Genomic DNA, 17815 nt, shown 5'->3' on the forward strand with positions numbered 1-17815 from the left:
CACTGACTGCCTTCATTCCTCCACATCCAACTCTTTAGACAATCACTCCATGAACAGAAAATTATATGCTCCTCAAATATCATCTCTACCTGCAGGATTATCACATTCCAACACTAATAGATTTATTCACCTTTCTCTGTGTTCATGGAACTGTCTCGATTATTTCGCTAAGTAGATAATGAATGTCCCCTCTAAGAATTCACTAATTCTCCCTCACACTCGTAGTCGTGCCTTTTAAAGCTATCCAATCACCTTCTGCGCCTTGCAAGTGTTCTCTCTCTCTCTCTCTCTCTCTCTCTCTCTCTCTGTCTGTCTGTCTGTCTGTCTGTCTCTCTCTCTCTCTCGCCACATCCCTAACTATTTCGTTTTATCATCCCATCGGGCATTTTACTACTGACTTTAAAATTACACCCACATATTTCCTCCTGACTTAGTTGCTCCTTCCTTTGTATACATATGTGTATATCTAAGTCCCTTCCGCTTTGCGAAAGACTTTTTTTTTGTTTCTCCTTACGATTGTCATTCGTAAGTATTTCGGGTTCCTCCCATCTCCTTGTGATATTTTAGTAGAGTGGTTCTTCTTAACTAAAGGAGAGGATTCAAACAGATAAGTTGAACAGATATAACAACTTTATTCTGTAACTCCATACTAGGAGATGCAGCTCGGTCGGGAGACCGATATGTTTGAAGGTTGGCACGGAACTGCCATTCTAAAGCATCACGTCGATAGCGGAACATTAGCTATCTCAGCGATTCATATAAAAACATACGTAGTCCGCCGGCCTCCGGAAGTTACAAGTTTCCGGCGTAGGTTAACAGGTCAACCGCTTCCCATGGAAGTTGTTGTGCAAAGTTATCATTAATATAAAATGCTGATAATGTACAGAGCTAAATCAGCTACTGCAGACAGCGCATAGCGTAATCTAGATCTGCTTTGGTCACGTAGGACCCTCCTAATGCCATGACCTCAGGTCGTGGGTTTTTATTTACAGATACTGTAATCTGAAATAATGTATATATTACATTAGGCTCGGACTGCTACCTATTCAAGCCTTGAATAACAAAAGTTACTTTAAACATTGTTTCTTAGGAGGTGCTCGTAACCATATGTCTAGGTATAAAACACAATAAGTGATTAAATGCATAAAAAGGTTCTGTTACATACCCATTTTGACATATTCATAAACAAAGATAAAGTGCATGGAAAAATCTAGATCCATGTTTGGTATATAATGATTAGGGTACCCAAAATAATAAAAATAAAAAGGTAAAAATCAAAAGATTAACATGTATACATGATTAATATGATAATAGGTAACCTGATTAAGAATAATGGTTACTACAGATTATAGCATGATCATGGATAATGGTTAAAGAGTACTTGTCACTCTTTGGTAATAGATAAAGATAATTGTACAATGGTATAATAGTATAACTGTGTAATTGTGCACAAATGCAATATAGGGCTGATATATTTTATTAGGTGCCCGAAAAATACCTTTAGGAGTATATTAATGTATAATATTGGGCTATAATATTTTATTAGGTGCCCGGGAGATACTTTAACTGTTCAAATTGCAAAGGCGTGAGTCTTTCTTGTCCTACATCTTTGCCAGCATACGGACCGCTTTTCACACACAACACAATTCCAGACAATTCCCTAGGCACAAACTGAAGTGGCCAGTTTCAGGCGGCCCCTAAACTCAAACGACTTGAGTTTAACGGGTACGTCATCTAGACGGGCCAATACGTTTCCTTGGAGATCCTTCTGTTTACGCCTAGCCTACGCCAAGCAAAGATGTTGACGGCGATAACCAATATGGCCGTCACGCTGAACACGGCTAGCAGAATGTAGTAGCGAAGATTTTCTCCACCTGCATAAGTCGGTGACGCGTGGTTCATCTCAGCCAGTTTTGCGTCAAACGATGAGCCACCCGCGCGTTGTATGGGAGAGGTAGTGATGGGATGATTGTAGATGCCCAAGTGTAGTTCGCAAAATACGCCGTTCTCACGTATTATCGTGTTGACCCCCTCTGACGGTGTAGTTTTGTTTATGTCCCCGTACAACCATCAGCTGCTACAAAGATAGGGGCATGGGCGGTGGTCCCATCCGGACATACTACGTTGAATCCGGCTTTATCGTAACGGATCCAGGAACCATTATTCATCCTGTAATTGAATTTATTACCGTAAAAGGGATAAAGTTTCCCCAGACAACCTTCGCTTGTATGAGAGAGAGAGCCGTTTAGCACTATGCCTAACTCACATGAATTCGTTGATATAGGATAGAATTCAAAGAGTCAGCTGTACAAATTTTATTATTCATGGCTTCTGAACAGTGAGTGAGTTTATCTAGGTCTTTAATGACTGTAAATGATTTCCTATCAGAAGAAATCAGTACATGCCCCGTCAAATTGGATATTATGGACTTGAGTTATTCGTCATGAAAGTAGGAAACGGTGCTATTTTGTATGATTGCCAAGCATCGGAAGAATCAAAAGGTATTGTGATCATAATTCTATAATTTTCAACGCTGACTGATATTAGGCTATAATAGAACTCTACTTTATGGGCGTCTAATAAAGGAATATAACCTAGTTTCTCCCGTCCGTTTTCCAAAGTTAACGTCAGATCTTTAATAGGCATGAGGTGGGGAGGAGTAACACACCCTTTGTCGCTAACGTAATCGCTTCTACGTAATCTTTTGACTTCTCAATAAAATGTGATATTTTCACACGGTGATATGATCTATTTTCGAACTATAGTAAGCTAATGTAGCCAGCAAATGTTGAACTTCCATGACCTGATCGATATTATTTGAATGTTCATTTACGATACTCATTATTTGATTGATTGAAGATAACTGGCTGCGAAGTTCGGACAAAGCTAATTCGGTTTTGTGTTGCAAAAACTCCAATTCTTTTATTTTGATTATTTATCTTAAGGCGATTTGAAATTCCTAAGCCCCCCTAGATTCGCAACTTGATCCTAAGATGTTTAGTCCAGCCAGAATAAGCGGGTTGCGGCGTTCGAGAGTATTGTGCCGCACAGACCACATCAGCAGGTCACGAGCAAGTTCCTCTGCCTCGGCGGTTTTATTTTGTATGTATTAAGACAACATTTCCGCGACACTTAGTGTTTGAGCTAGCGAAATCTCTGAGTTAGCATGAAAATTACGTTCGTGCATTTCCTTAAGCGAAATAGCAACCTCATCAGGTCATTCTTTAAGTTAAGGACGTCATTCTTCAGGCAAAAATATTGCATGCATATCTACTTCTATGACAATATTACTTGACACGATGAATACATCATCTATTCTCTCGATAATCGAGCCATGATTAAATTCTATTTCTTTCGTCCTAGCGCTCTTTCCATACAACAAAGATGTCTGAATACACAATATCACTCCTAACAATAACAGATTCATTTTTTAAACCTGCAATGAGTAAAACATATGTAATAACTCGCGTAAAAGAATAGGTTTACATACAAATATGATTAATAGATATATATATAAATTATTATACAAGTTTCATAAATACAACCATTTTTTTCCCTCACTCCATCTACCTTTCTTTAGATTCTGATATGTGCCAATGGAACTATTCTCACATCAGTGGGTTTGGATACATTTTGAACCCTAAATCTATTGGCCGTTAAATTTTCTAAAATGTTAAACGGGCCTTCAAACTTAGGTGTCAGTTTATAATTTAAACCTTTACGTACGTATACTTGTATGTATACCTGATCGCCCACGGCATATGTTCTAGTTGGCTTAGCTATTTTATCATGATTTTTTTTCATTATTATTTGTGCTTCTTCTAGATTCTTACGAAGTATATTATATCGACTTATGCTTGCATCCATAACATCCTTTAGAGGATTTGATAAATTAGTTGTAGGCGTGAGGATGTGGAAAGGCGTTCTAGCCGGGATACCGTACAGTGCCTCGTGCGGTGTCATTTTAATAGACACATGATACGAGTGATTAAGTGTGCTTAGTATCGCAGGTATGGCAATGTCCCAGTTGGGGTCTGCCCCCCCTAAGGTGACCCTTAAAATGTTTAAAACCTTACGATTTGCCCTTTCCACTAGCCCATTAGACTCTGGGTGATAGATCATGGTATTGATTTTCTTTATACAAAGGAATTCGCACAAGGAGTTAAGGAAATGATTATTGAACTCCCCTCCCCGCCCGAGTCTGAGATAATGATGTGTTGGAATTCCATGTTTACAAATGTAGCACTCGTAAAACTTCCTAGCGCACTCGACCGCGGTTTTTGTTTTAAGCGCTATAAGTTCTGTATATCGAGTCAAAGCATCTATAATTACTAGGAGGTGCTTATTTCCTCTGTCTGACTCGTAAAATCCTGTTAATAAATCTAAATGTACTCTTTCAAAGGGTTGATTTGGCACGGGGTAAGCCCCTAGGCTGACAGGTGTCTTCGTGTGCCCTTTGTATTCTTGACAAGTGCGACAATTTGCTATGTGCTTTTTTATATCTGTAAGCATCGTATGCCAATAAAATAAGGATTTGGCTTTCTGTTGACATTAAGGAATAACCCGGGTGTCCATGCAGTGGATTTTCATGCAACCATTTTAAGACAGTGGGTATGAGTGAGATAGGTACCACCACCTGGTTGTTATTCAACTGCGGTGTGTTGCGGGTTTTCCTCGTCACGGATCTACACAGGATATTATCCTTTATGATATAATTCTGCTGCTTATACTTTATGTATTCCTTTTCCTTCGGATTTCCTCTGTTTAGTTTTGATGTCGAAGGTGGAAGTTGGTTCTTGTAGACCTTCGGTCGGCTGATATGGGTCTTGTTAATTTTATTCTTCGTCATTCGCTGCCACCTGTCTAAGTCCCTTCGCTTTGCGAAAGACTTTTTTTTGTTCTCCTTACGACTGTCATTCGTAAGTATTTCGGGTTCCTCCCATCTCCTTGTGATATTTTAGTAGAGTGGTTCTTCTTAACTAAAGGAGGGAGGATTCAAACAAACAGATAAGTGAACAGAATAAATAACCAAAACTTTTAATTCTGTAACTCCATACTAGGAGATGCAGCTCGGTCGGGAGACCGATATGTTTGAAGGTTGGCACGGAACTGCCATTCTAAAGCATCACGTCGATAGCGGAACATTAGCTATCTCAGCGATTCATATAAAAACATACGTAGTCCGCCGGCTCGGAAGTTACAAGTTTCCGGCGTAGGTTAACAGGTCAACCGCTTCCCATGGAAGTTGTTGTGCAAAGTTATCATTAATATAAAATGCTGATAATGTACAGAGCTAAATCAGGCTACTGCAGACAGCGCATAGCGTAATCTAGATCTGCTTTGGTCACGTAGGACCCTCCTAATGCCATGACCTCAGGTCGTGGGTTTTTATTTACAGATACTGTAATCTGAAATAATGTATATATTACATATACACATATGTATACACACATACAGACATACATACATACATACATAAGGAAATAACAGAAGTTTTATCATAGGAAGGTCTGAGATTACGTGAATACAGTTTGAGACATGAAACATTTGTGCGAGATGTTTGATCGTAAAGAGAAAAAAATGTATATGACACTAATAAAAATAAGAGAAAACTTACGAAACCATTCTATTAAATGCGATAGGAGTGTTGAAGTTGTGAGATGTGAGAATTAGTCTTTCGAGACGTTATGGGAGTGGCGAAGAGTGTGTAATGAGCTCTCTTAAAATAATACGAGTTTATATCCCTTTTCCATAATGACATAAAACAAGGGAGATGAGAGAGTATTGTCTATTAAATGCGGATAATTGATGCTTGCATACGTACAGTACTATTGAAAATAGAAGAGTTTGCAAGAGGCAGAGGTTAACACCAATTACAAGAATAAATCTACGAAAGCGAACGAAAGCTTGGAAAATGGAGCTGAGAACATTTCCATGGATAATGGAAGAGCATAAGTGGTTGTAAATCAGAGTAAAATAATTCTAATATACTTCCTTAGTGCGGTATTCATCTACCTCATGAAATGAAGTTCCAGAGCCATATTGTATATTAATCTTCATATAACACATAATAACCATTAACAAAGACATTCCATAAAACTACATATCTTTCCAGATCGTGAACTGGCAGTTACTCAACTCGGCGCTGACATAATCGAAGGACGATGGCTGATGCTGGAAGGTGAATATCCTGGTAACGAAGCTATAAAATCTATTTACCGTTTACGGAAAACTGTAATTGATACGAATCCACTGGAGTACGAGGACATAGAGGTTGACTGCTCTCATCTTGCCTTGGAGCCAAGGCTGTGTTTTGGCTATTTCCCTCATCTGGAATCGGGTAAGACATACACCCTCACCGTGGCGTACCAGGGAACTGGTTCAGCAGATGAAATGCATCAAATTGAGTCCTATCCAGTGACAATCACAGCCTCAAAACCTGGTAAGGAAATTTGCTTGAAGGTGTTCATTCATGAAGAGCAAAGCTCGACAGAGTGAAAATGATTACCACTATTTTTTTTTTTTTCATTCCTGCTCCGGTCTCCTCCTGAATTCGCCACTATATATATATATATTATTATATATATATATATATAATATCATATATTATTATATATATATATATATATATATATAGTATATATGTATATATATATATATATATAGATATATATATATATAAATATATATAGATATATGATATAAATATATATATATATATATACTATATCAAATATATATATATATAATAAAATATATATATATATATATATATATAACATATCTATATATATATATATATATATATATATATTATATATATATACACACACACATATATATATATATATATATATATATATATATATATATATATATATATATATATATTCGGAAATATATTTAGAAAACTTAAGAATATCATTAGGGAAGAAAATGAGTAAGAAAACGCCAAGACTCTGTGCAATGCCCCTGAGGCCTTGAACAAGACGCATAATCTTCTTCTGGGTAAAGCCAGACTACGAGGGCATTCAATTCCCTGCCCCATGATTTTAACAATCAAAGGAATCCACTTCAAGCGCAAACTGATTTTATGGAGATGCTTTCAAATGATTCTTACCAAGATTATATTCACAGAACTAAACGATCACGGGATACCTTTGCTTAAATATCGACGATAGCGCGCGAACGGTCCGATAAAACGGAAAATTCATTCAGGAAAAGACTAGAGAAAACAGTTGATCAGAGGGGAAATAAATCTCGTTTGAATCGTTAGAAAATTAATAACAAAGAACTGGAGTGTTAGAAAGGAAAGGTGCAAGTATTCAACTTGCCCCCATTACAAATTTTTTTTTTTGTCAGTTTTGAGTCATTAACATAGGGCAATATAAGGATAATTTTTTTAAATCTCTCTCTCTCTCTCTCTCTCTCTCTCATCTTCTCTCGTCTTTCACTCTCTCTCTCTCTCTCTCTCTCTCTCTCTCTCCAGAACTGGAGATCCTATCCCGCCACACGACCACACACCAAAACCAGCAGAGGGCCGATGTCCAAATCTGCTTCCAGCATCTGACCCCGACAGATGGACGGTCCTTCTCCCACTACGAAATGCTGATCATCAACGAGAAGGGGCAGTGGTTCAAGCACAGCATCATGGAAGAAGAAGAAGCAGCCAGTGAGGAAAGACTTTGCTTCGCGCCCTTCTCCATCAACACCAACGACTTCGACTTGACGGAGGGGACGAAGGTCATCATCTCCCAAAGAGGAGCCGATGGAATCACCGTCTTGGCCAGCGGGGAGTCTCGGCTCTTCTAGAAACACTTTCAAGGTAGACAGCCTAGGAAATACTACAGCGTTGCTTAGGACAGGAATAACATTAAGTTCTGGGGTAAGATTTTAAGTTATCTCCGGGACTTATTCCTACGAATATCTTGAGAAATAAATTACAGTTACCACATCAGCTTTATAAATAACGTTCTATCCATAATATTATTATGTTTATGTTCTAAAAAAGCTATGGCTAGGAGATGATCTGTATCTTTTAATTTGTTTTGATATCAATAAATACTAATTGACAAAACTGTATTATCATTAGTCACATGGTGCGAAACATAACTGAATTTAGACTTAGTATATATAGACTGTACCATTTGGGAAATTCAAATCAGCAAAAACACTGTGGGTTACGTATCATCGTTTTGTTACTCTTTTCCCGTCTTTGAACTTCAATAAACAAGAAGGTTTGACCTCGAAAACTGAAAATCATGAAGTTTTGCCGAGGAAACAGATGTTAGATGTTCTCGAGCACCAACAATGCCACTTCAGCGGCTCTCAAGAAAAAAAACAAACAAAAAAACAGTAACTTCCAATGAGTCTTGCTTACATTTTTAGTCAATTTATTGCTTTTATCAACTTCTGATTTTTTTTTAATGTTTTGAAACGTTGAAGGGCTGGGAAAGAGGATTTTTTTTTTAAACTGACATCCTCACCAACAAGTACACAATAACCTTTTGGGTTGTCAACAGAATGACCTTTCTTTGTAAGTGATCTGAGACGCCTGTTAAAACAACTGTTCAATAAATCAGTCAACACCGAAAACCTCGAATTCGACAACCCTCTACGAACGATGACTGACAAACTTTTAAGTCTTCGGAGACCAAAATGTATCACTTTCTACAGACAACAAAATTTCGTTGCGCTCGTAAGTATGGCAAAGAGTAAGTGCACTAAATGATCTCATTAATGATCGTGCTCTCTGACCAGCATGCAAATGTTACGAAGAATTTTCATGCCTTGGGCGACGGTTCATCAACAGCTGCTTGAATGGACCCTTTGGAAAAAAGAATTTAAATTAAAAGATTTGGAGTTTAAAAAAAGCAGCAGTGAAAACATACAGATGAAGAAGACGAGAGCATTTTCATTATTATCTTGAAGGCCAACAAAAAGCAAAAGAAATGGTGACTTAAAGAAAGTTGCAACCGAATTGTTTTTCTATTATTGCTACTAATACACTTATCTGAAATGTCCTTGTATGTATGTTTAGGAAATAATAATAATAATAATAATAATAATAATAATAATAATAATAATAATAATAATAATAATAATAATAATAATAATAATAATTAAAAGCCACAGTAGTGTTAAAATATATTATTGTACGATGCTACAAATTACTAGGAGAGACTTTTTAGCATTGTACACTACTATGGCTTTTAATTGTCAATATTATAGCCTCGTTACGGAGGTTCCTTAGTTCAATAATAATAATAACGTAACGCCAACAACTTTGATTTTTTTCTCCTTCCTTGAAAAATCAAGAAATGTTCAATCTTCTTTAATATTTGTAGTGATTTACTTGGGACGATTTCTTTCAGTCTTGACAAAGACACTACAACAGAAATGAAATAAAATGAAAAAATAAAACAGGTACCTGGAAAGATGCTTTACTTACATATAGTCCATTTTCATATTCCATACACAGATCCCAACAATCTGTAAAAATGACTTCACATACGCAGTATTCAAGTACAGGTACGCACGTGAAAAATGCTTACATGAAAAATTGTTATCGAATCTAAAATGCTCTTCCACATCATGAAAGAGAAAAACAGATAAGAAAAAAAGAAAGAGAAAAAAAGAGGGCTGAGCGAGGATATCGTGAGAAACAAGGTAGAGGAAAAAATGGGTTCTGATAAACAATTCCCAACTATTATAAATAGGGACGCGCGTCTCTTTGAATGTCTCAAGAGCAAACGTCTCCATACCACGCGTTGCTGACGCCGTGCCACCGTTGACTGTGCTAACTCAGCAAGAGGATTCGCGGAGGTAAGCAGACGACGAAACAAATGTCTCATTTATTATATAGAATATGTGTCACGACTCCAGCTGGTTATCATCATTTTATGATTCCTTTGAAGTACTATGCATTTTAAAATATTTATACATGACTGTTACGAATGCTTCAATACGTTCTAAAGCTGTTACTCACACAAAGCCACCAGAAATCAACACAATAAGGTGTGCAATAATAATGAATCTATATCTCAAATTGGAGAGAAATCATGGCTCTAGAGTAAAAGGGAAATGCGTTAACAACTCCGCCACAAAGATCATAAAACTACATAAGTACTTACACAGTACCTGAGGATTCACACAGCTGAGCTGCACACCTTGCATACCAGTGATTTTTGCTCATATATTCTTAATGAGCCAAAGAAATTTCTTTTCCACACTAATTGAATTATGCATCAGTTCTCCTTATGGCAACAAAGAATGTAAGAAAATGGTCTCAGATTGCCCATTCTTCATCTGTCAACTATGAGTTGGCAGTTTCTTGGACTTGGGATCCCATAATGATATATCTTAGCTTTACTAGACCACTGAGCTGATTAATAGCTGTCCTAGGGCTGGCCCGAAGGATTATATATAGGTGGCTAGGAACCAATTGTTCACCTAGCAACGGGACCAACAGCTTATTGTGAATTTCTATCACTAGAAATAAATTCCTCTGATTCTGCGTTGGCCGAGCTGAGAATCGAACTTCGGACCACCGGATTGGTAGCCGAGCGCGAAAACCACTCGTCTAACGAGGAACTTGGGGTCCCATAACTTGGACGAATTTGAGGCCTCCAAAGTATTATTTTTTATGAGTATGCTTTTGGACTTTTCATTTTTAATGATACTTTGGATTTTCATTGGATGTTCCAAACAAACTCACCTTGGAAAGATCACGAACTCCTTAATACCAGATCTTCCTCTAAAAGATTGAATGGATTGATTCGATATTTTAAAGTTAATTTCTTCATCTGATTTGTAAATGCTTTATGTTGGGTTAATTGTACTGGTTTGAGATATTATAGTTGCATTTGAGTCATGTACAGAAGGATCCAAAGTGATACATTTGATTAGCAAAGCTAAATGTATTTGTAAATATATACACAAAGCCTATATAGCTTTCGTTCATCCTTCTGTGGAAGTGATCAATTCCACAATAGGGAGAACGAAGACTATTTATTGGTTTTGTATATATTTTTATTTTTACAAATATTTCGCTTTAATATTCAAGCATATCACTGTGGACCCTTCTGTACACACACACACAATATATACATATTATACTATATATATATATATATATATATATATATATATATATATATATATATATAGTGTGTGTGTGTGTGTGTATTGTGACGAAGTGGCCAAAGAGTATCTGGGCCTGGACATTAATACTTGTTGGGGGCGGGCGGGGGGGGGGGGGGGGGGGGGGGGGGGGGGGGGGGGGGGGGGGGGGGGCGGGGGGGGGGCGGGGGGGGGGGGGGCGGGGGGGGGGGGGGGGGGGGGGTGGGGGGGGGGGGGGGGGTGGGGGGGGGGGGGGGGGGGGGGGGGGGGGGGGGGGGAGTAGCCAAAAATCTGGGTCTGGACACCATTAATATTTGTTAACCCAAATTGCCAAGTATCTGGTTACTACACTTAGCATTTGTACTTGTTAGTGTAAGAGACCCTTTTATTCCTGGGTCTAGGACACCCTTTTGTACTTGGGGCACAGTTTGATCAAGTACTTGGTTATTGCTTACCTCACTACAGCCAGACACCTGACCCTTCATCACAAATACTAAACGACTGAATACTCTAAAGGTGACAGTGATCCCTTATAGAACTTAACCACCAAGAAAACACTCAGCCTAAGTTCATTAAAATAGATGTGAGGTAATCTTAATTAAAGGGCACCACTCCCTCACTAATTTCAAATCTAAGTATTTCCCTGATTCTGATTCATTTGAGGGAAACAGCACAATTACCACTCTAAATTTCTACCTAACCAAAATAAAATGTATTATATTATACTATATTATTGGTAGTTAATGAAACTCTCACAAAAATTTTAAATCCAAAAATTTATTTCAAAATTCAAAATTTATAAGTGAAATTCACAATTTCAGGGAAATTGATAGTTACTTGAAAACAGAGTGTACTTAATTCTTGAATTAATTTTTTAACAAAATTAAATCAAAGTTTATCAAGAACTTAATTAAATTATAAAGCAATGATTAAATTTAAAATGAAATTTAATGAAATACAAATTAATCACAAGTGTTAGGTTCAAACAATTACACAATAAAAATTATTCAAACTAATTAAACAAAATAAAGGAAATGTAAAAATATAATGCATAATATGAAAACAATTAAAGCATTGACAGTACAAACATTAAGCATATAAAATGGACATGTCAAAAGAACAAAGCAAAAGAAAAATGCATAAAAACAATAATTTTATCCAGACACTGTAAAACAAAACCTCGAAGTGCACTTCAAAACATTTGTAAGATACCTTTATACGCAGTTGCAACTTCTCACTCAAAAAGAAAGGCCTTTTACCATCTTCAACATCTTCAACACTTTCGTGGGCGCCTTCACAAAAATAATATTAATAACAATATGCTCAGATTCCACAAACAACACATATATTACTAAGAATTAGCTAGCAATATTGAGTGACCAACTCATATATAAATGTGAGTTACGTTCCGTTAATGTAACAGTCTTATGACTGAGAGAGAGAGAGAGCGATGCTACACTCCCTAACACACGCAGCTACGTCTCAAAAGCGAATTAATATTTTTATATGCGTAAATATGCGTATCAGGGTGAATGGATGTGGTTGAGTGTACAAGTCCGAGACGAAAACATATTACGTCATCTGCGTTCGCGTATATGGATGAATAGACCCCCTTGTGTTCCTCACGGGGCCCCTTTAGGACGATAAAAAATTAGCTTAACTCATCTATTTTCAAGGGGTTGGATAACAGCAAGTTCTGCTCGGACAAAGCAGTCTCTCTCTATGTGCCTTACGCTACTTTTTCCTCTCTCCGCCTTATGTATGTTTAAAAAATGAAATTTCTCACTACATAAACATGTTATCTTTAAATGTGGGAATCTGAACACAAAAATACATATTTTACAACATGATACACAGGTACTGAGGGGAATACATCTCATCAGCGGAACCATAGGGAAAGGCATCGTACTCAGGTTCATTTATTTTGCCGACGTTTCACGACTCATAGTCGCATCCTCAAGGCTATAATCAAAGATACACCCACTAACATTAAAACCACGCACTGCAAAATTCATAAAAATTACGCAATATTTAAAAATTCAATGAACATCAACATGTAGAACATTTTAAAATTTATGAATATCTTAAGACAAAAAAAAAACATACTAAGCGCTAAAATTATGTACAGTAAAAAGTTACATTATCTTTTTTTTAATTACAGAAAAAGAACTTACAAAAATTATGATATGTATATAAAAAAAAAAAAAAAAAATATATCAACAAGCTGCTAAGACAGATGAAAGTCCTAAAGGGCAAATTTGAATATGTGAGTAAGAAAGTCAGGAAAATGGAGGCTGTGATTTTTTGTTTGTTTGGGTTGTCAAAGGACGGAAGGGGCCGGTACATCACTTTAGAACGACCGGAAAAGAAGTGTTGTGTTTGTGACATGACACACTGGAATTCAGTAATGAATTATAATCCATTAATAATTATTAAGGAAGCCTCCTTTCATAAAAGTCAACTTTGAATGATGAATACAAATGATGAAACAAAAGCTACAGTTGTAGAGATGAATTTAGTGTGGCGTTGTGTGGACAAAGGATTGAGCGGTGTGCAAATTACTAAAACACCATTGTAGGTGAAAAAATACATTACCGCGTTTTAAGGTGGCTTGTTCATAGAAGTGAATTGAACTGAACATAGAATTTAAGCCAAAGGCCAAGCACTGGGACCTATGAGGTCACTCAGCGTTGAAGCGGAAATTGACATTAAAAGGTTTGAGAGACAGCACAGGAGGAAAACCCTCAAAGCAGTTGCACTATGAATCAATTGTTAGGAGAGGGTGGAAAGTCAGATGGAAGAAAGAGAATACGAAAGGATGTACAGTAAAAGGAACGAAAGCTCATGGAGAAAGTACGGAGGACGTGAGGTTGGTGAAGGGTGTGTGTATTTCTGAAGTTCTAGGAGGAGAGAGGAGCGGAAGACTTAGAAAGAGCAAAGGAGGTACAGGTGTGGAAGGGTCATCGGAACAGATCACTTCTCGATTATATAATTGCATGCGTATGAATGTTTATATTTGCTTTAATTTGTTGCAAAAAAACTAAATATTTGTACAAGACTGCATACACATAAACATAAACATTCTTTTGGACAAGATGCGCAACAAAGACATGAAAAACTACGTCCAGCATTTTACAGCACTAGAATAGAAAAAAGGCTACGAACCGAGATCCCTCTGATTCTGGCATTCTGGAACTGAAAGTTTTATTGGTCTGTTTCCACTTACATTTAAATCTTAATCTTTACAGCCTTCGGTGGACATCCCCACCATGCATTAGGCTTTAGTCATATTATTATTATTATTATTATTAGACATCCCCACTATGCATTAGGCTTTAGTCACATTATTATTAATATTATTAGACATCCCCACTATGCATTAGGCTTTAGTCATATTATTATTATTATTATTATTATTATTATTATTATTATAGACATCCCCACTATCGTTAGGCTTAAGTCATATTATTATTATTATTGTTATTATTATTATTATATTATTATTATTATTATTATTATTATTATTATTATTAGACATCCCCACTATACATTAGGCTTTAGTCATATTATTATTATTATTAGCCATCCCCACCTATGCATTAGGCTTTAGTCATATTATATTATTATTATTATTATTATTATTATTATTATTATTATTATATTATTATTATTAGACATCCCCACTATGCATTAGGCTTTAGTCATATTATTATTATTATTATTAGTTATTATATTATTATTATTATTATTAGACATCCCCACTATTCGTTAGGCTTAAGTCATATTATTATTATTATTATTATTATTATTATTATTATTATGATATATTATTATTATTATGTTTTTTTTTTTTTTTTTTTTTTTTATTATTATATTATTATTATTATATTATCATTATTAGACATCCCCACTATGCATTAGGCTTTAGTCATATTATTATTATTATTATTATTATTATTATTATTATTATTATTATTATTAGACATCCCCACTATGCATTAGGCTTTAGTATATAAATATTATATTATTATTATTAGACATCCCCACTATGCATTAGGCTTTAGTCATATAATTATTATTATTATTAGACATCACACTATGCATTAGGCTTTAGTTATATTATTATTATTATTATTTATTATTATTATTATTATATTATTATTATTATTAGACATCCCCACTATGCATTAGGCTTTAGTTATATTATTATTATTATTATTATTATTAGACATCCCCACTATGCATAGGCTTTAGTTATTATTATTATTATTATTATTATTATTATTATTATATTTTTATTATATTATTATTATATTATTATTATTAGACATCCCCACTATGCATTAGGCTTTTGTCATATTATTATTATTATTATCTGACATCCCACTATGCATTAGGCTTTAGTTATATTATTATTATTATATTATATTATTATATTATTAGACATCCCCACTATGCATTAGGCTTTAGTTATATTATTATTATTATTATTATTATTATTATTATTATTATTATTATTATTATTAGACATCCCCACTATGCATTAGGCTTTAGTTATATTATTATTATTATTATTATTATTATTATTATTATTATTATTATTATTATTATTATTAGACATCCCCACTATGCATTAGACTTTAGTCATATTATTTTATTAGACATCCCCACTATGCATTAGGCTTTAGTTATATTATTGATTATTATTATTAGGAATATTATTATTATTTATTATTATTATTGATTATTATTATTATTAGACATCCACACTATGCATTAGGCTTTAGTTATATTATTATTATTATTATTATTATTGACATCCCAACCCCCTATGCATTAGGTTTTAGTATATTATTATTATTATTATTAGACATCCCCACTATGCATTAGGCTTTAGTCATATTATTATTATTATTATTAGACATCACCACTATGCATTAGGCTTTAGTTATATTATTATTATTATTATTATTATTATTATTATTATATTATTATTATTATATTAGACATCCCCACTATGCATAAGCTTTAGTTATATTATTATTATTATCAATAGGACATCCCCACTATGCATTAGGCTTTAGTTATATTATTATCATTATTGTATTATTAGACATCCCCACTATGCATTAGGCTTTAGTCATATTATTATTATTATTATTAGACATTCCCCACTATGCATTAGGCTTTAGTTATATTTATTATTATTATTATTATTAATTATTAATTAATTATTATTAGATCCATACTATGCATAAAGCTTTAGTTCATATTATTAATATTATTATTAGACATCCCCACTATGCATTAGGCTTTAGTTATATTATTATTATTATTATTATTATTATTATTATTATTAGACATCCCCACCATGCATTAGGCTTTAGTTTTATATTATTATATATTACTATTATTATTATTAGACATCCCCATTTTGCATTAGGCTTTAGTCATATTATTATAATTATTATTAGACATCCCCACTATGCATTAGGCTTTAGTTAATTATTATTATCATTATTATTATTATTATTATTAGACATCCCCACCATGCCATTAGGCTTTAGTCATATTATTATTATTATTATTAGACATACCCACTGGTGCATTAGGCTTTAGTCAATATTATTATTATTATTATTAGGACATCCCCAATATGCATTAGGCTTTAGTTATATTATTATTATTATTATTATTATTTATATTATTATTATTATTATTATTATTATTATTATTATTATTATTATTAGGACATCCCCACCATGCATTAGGCTTAATCATATCATTATTATTATTATTAGACATCCCCACTATGCATTAGGCTTTAGTCAATATTAGTTATTATTATTATTATTATTATTATTATTCATTATTATTATTATTATTATTACACATCCCCACCATGGCATTATGGTTTAGTCATATTATTATTATTATTAGACATCCCCACTATGGCATTAGGCTTTAGTATATTATATTATTATTATTATTATTATTATTATTATTATTATTATTATTAATAGGACATCCCCACTATGCATTGAGGCTTTAGTTATATTATCAATAATCATTATTAGGACATCCCCACTATGCAATTAGGCTTTAGTTAGTTATTATTATTATTATTATTCTTATTATTATTATTACTACTATTATTATTATTATTATTATTATTATTATTATTATTATTATTATTATTATTATTATTATTATTAGACATCCCCACTATGGCATTAGGCTTTATTTATATTATTAATTAATTATTATTATTATTAGACATCCCCACTATGCATTAGGCTTTAGGTTATATTATTATTATTATTATTATTATTATTATTAGACAATCCCCACTATGCAGTTAGGCTTTGGTCTATTATTATTATTATTATTATTATTATTATTATTATTATTATTATTATTATTATTAGACATCCCTTACTGTGCATTAGGCTTTAGTCATATTATTATTATTATTATTATTATTATTATTATTATTAGACATCCCCACTATGCATTAGGCTTAGTTTATATTATTATTATTATTATTATTAGGTTATTAGTTATTATTAGACATCCCCACCATGCATTAGGCTTTAGTCATATTTATTATTATATTATAAGACATCCCCACTATGCATTAGGCGGTTTAGTATATTATATACTATTATTATTATTATTAGACATCCCCCACTAT

The 17815-nt window shown here is 33.9% G+C and overlaps 2 protein-coding genes across 4 annotated transcripts in view; both read left to right on the forward strand.

The window, feature by feature from the left end:
* LOC135212518 (uncharacterized) overlaps nt 1–17815 on the forward strand; it is a 60106-nt gene that overhangs the window by 1769 nt on the left and 40522 nt on the right. Inside the window, exons 3-4 of one of the 2 annotated variants that reach the window (XM_064246039.1) lie at nt 6116–6442; nt 7490–7893. In XM_064246039.1, coding sequence (XP_064102109.1) covers nt 6116–6442; nt 7490–7812 — 650 coding nt within the window. In that variant the 3' untranslated portion in view covers nt 7813–7893. Of the gene's footprint in view, nt 1–6115; nt 6443–7489; nt 7894–17815 lie in introns of those variants that run through there. The other variant, XM_064246038.1, reaches the window with a different exon arrangement.
* LOC135212517 (uncharacterized) overlaps nt 9683–17815 on the forward strand; it is a 34821-nt gene continuing 26688 nt past the window's right edge. For both annotated transcript variants that reach the window (XM_064246036.1, XM_064246037.1), the window contains exon 1: nt 9683–9825. The gene's annotated coding sequence lies outside the window, so the exon portion shown is untranslated. The remainder of the gene's footprint in view (nt 9826–17815) is intronic.

This window comes from Macrobrachium nipponense, chromosome 41 (assembly GCF_015104395.2).
Source record: "Macrobrachium nipponense isolate FS-2020 chromosome 41, ASM1510439v2, whole genome shotgun sequence".
Taxonomy (NCBI): Eukaryota; Metazoa; Arthropoda; class Malacostraca; order Decapoda; family Palaemonidae; genus Macrobrachium; species Macrobrachium nipponense.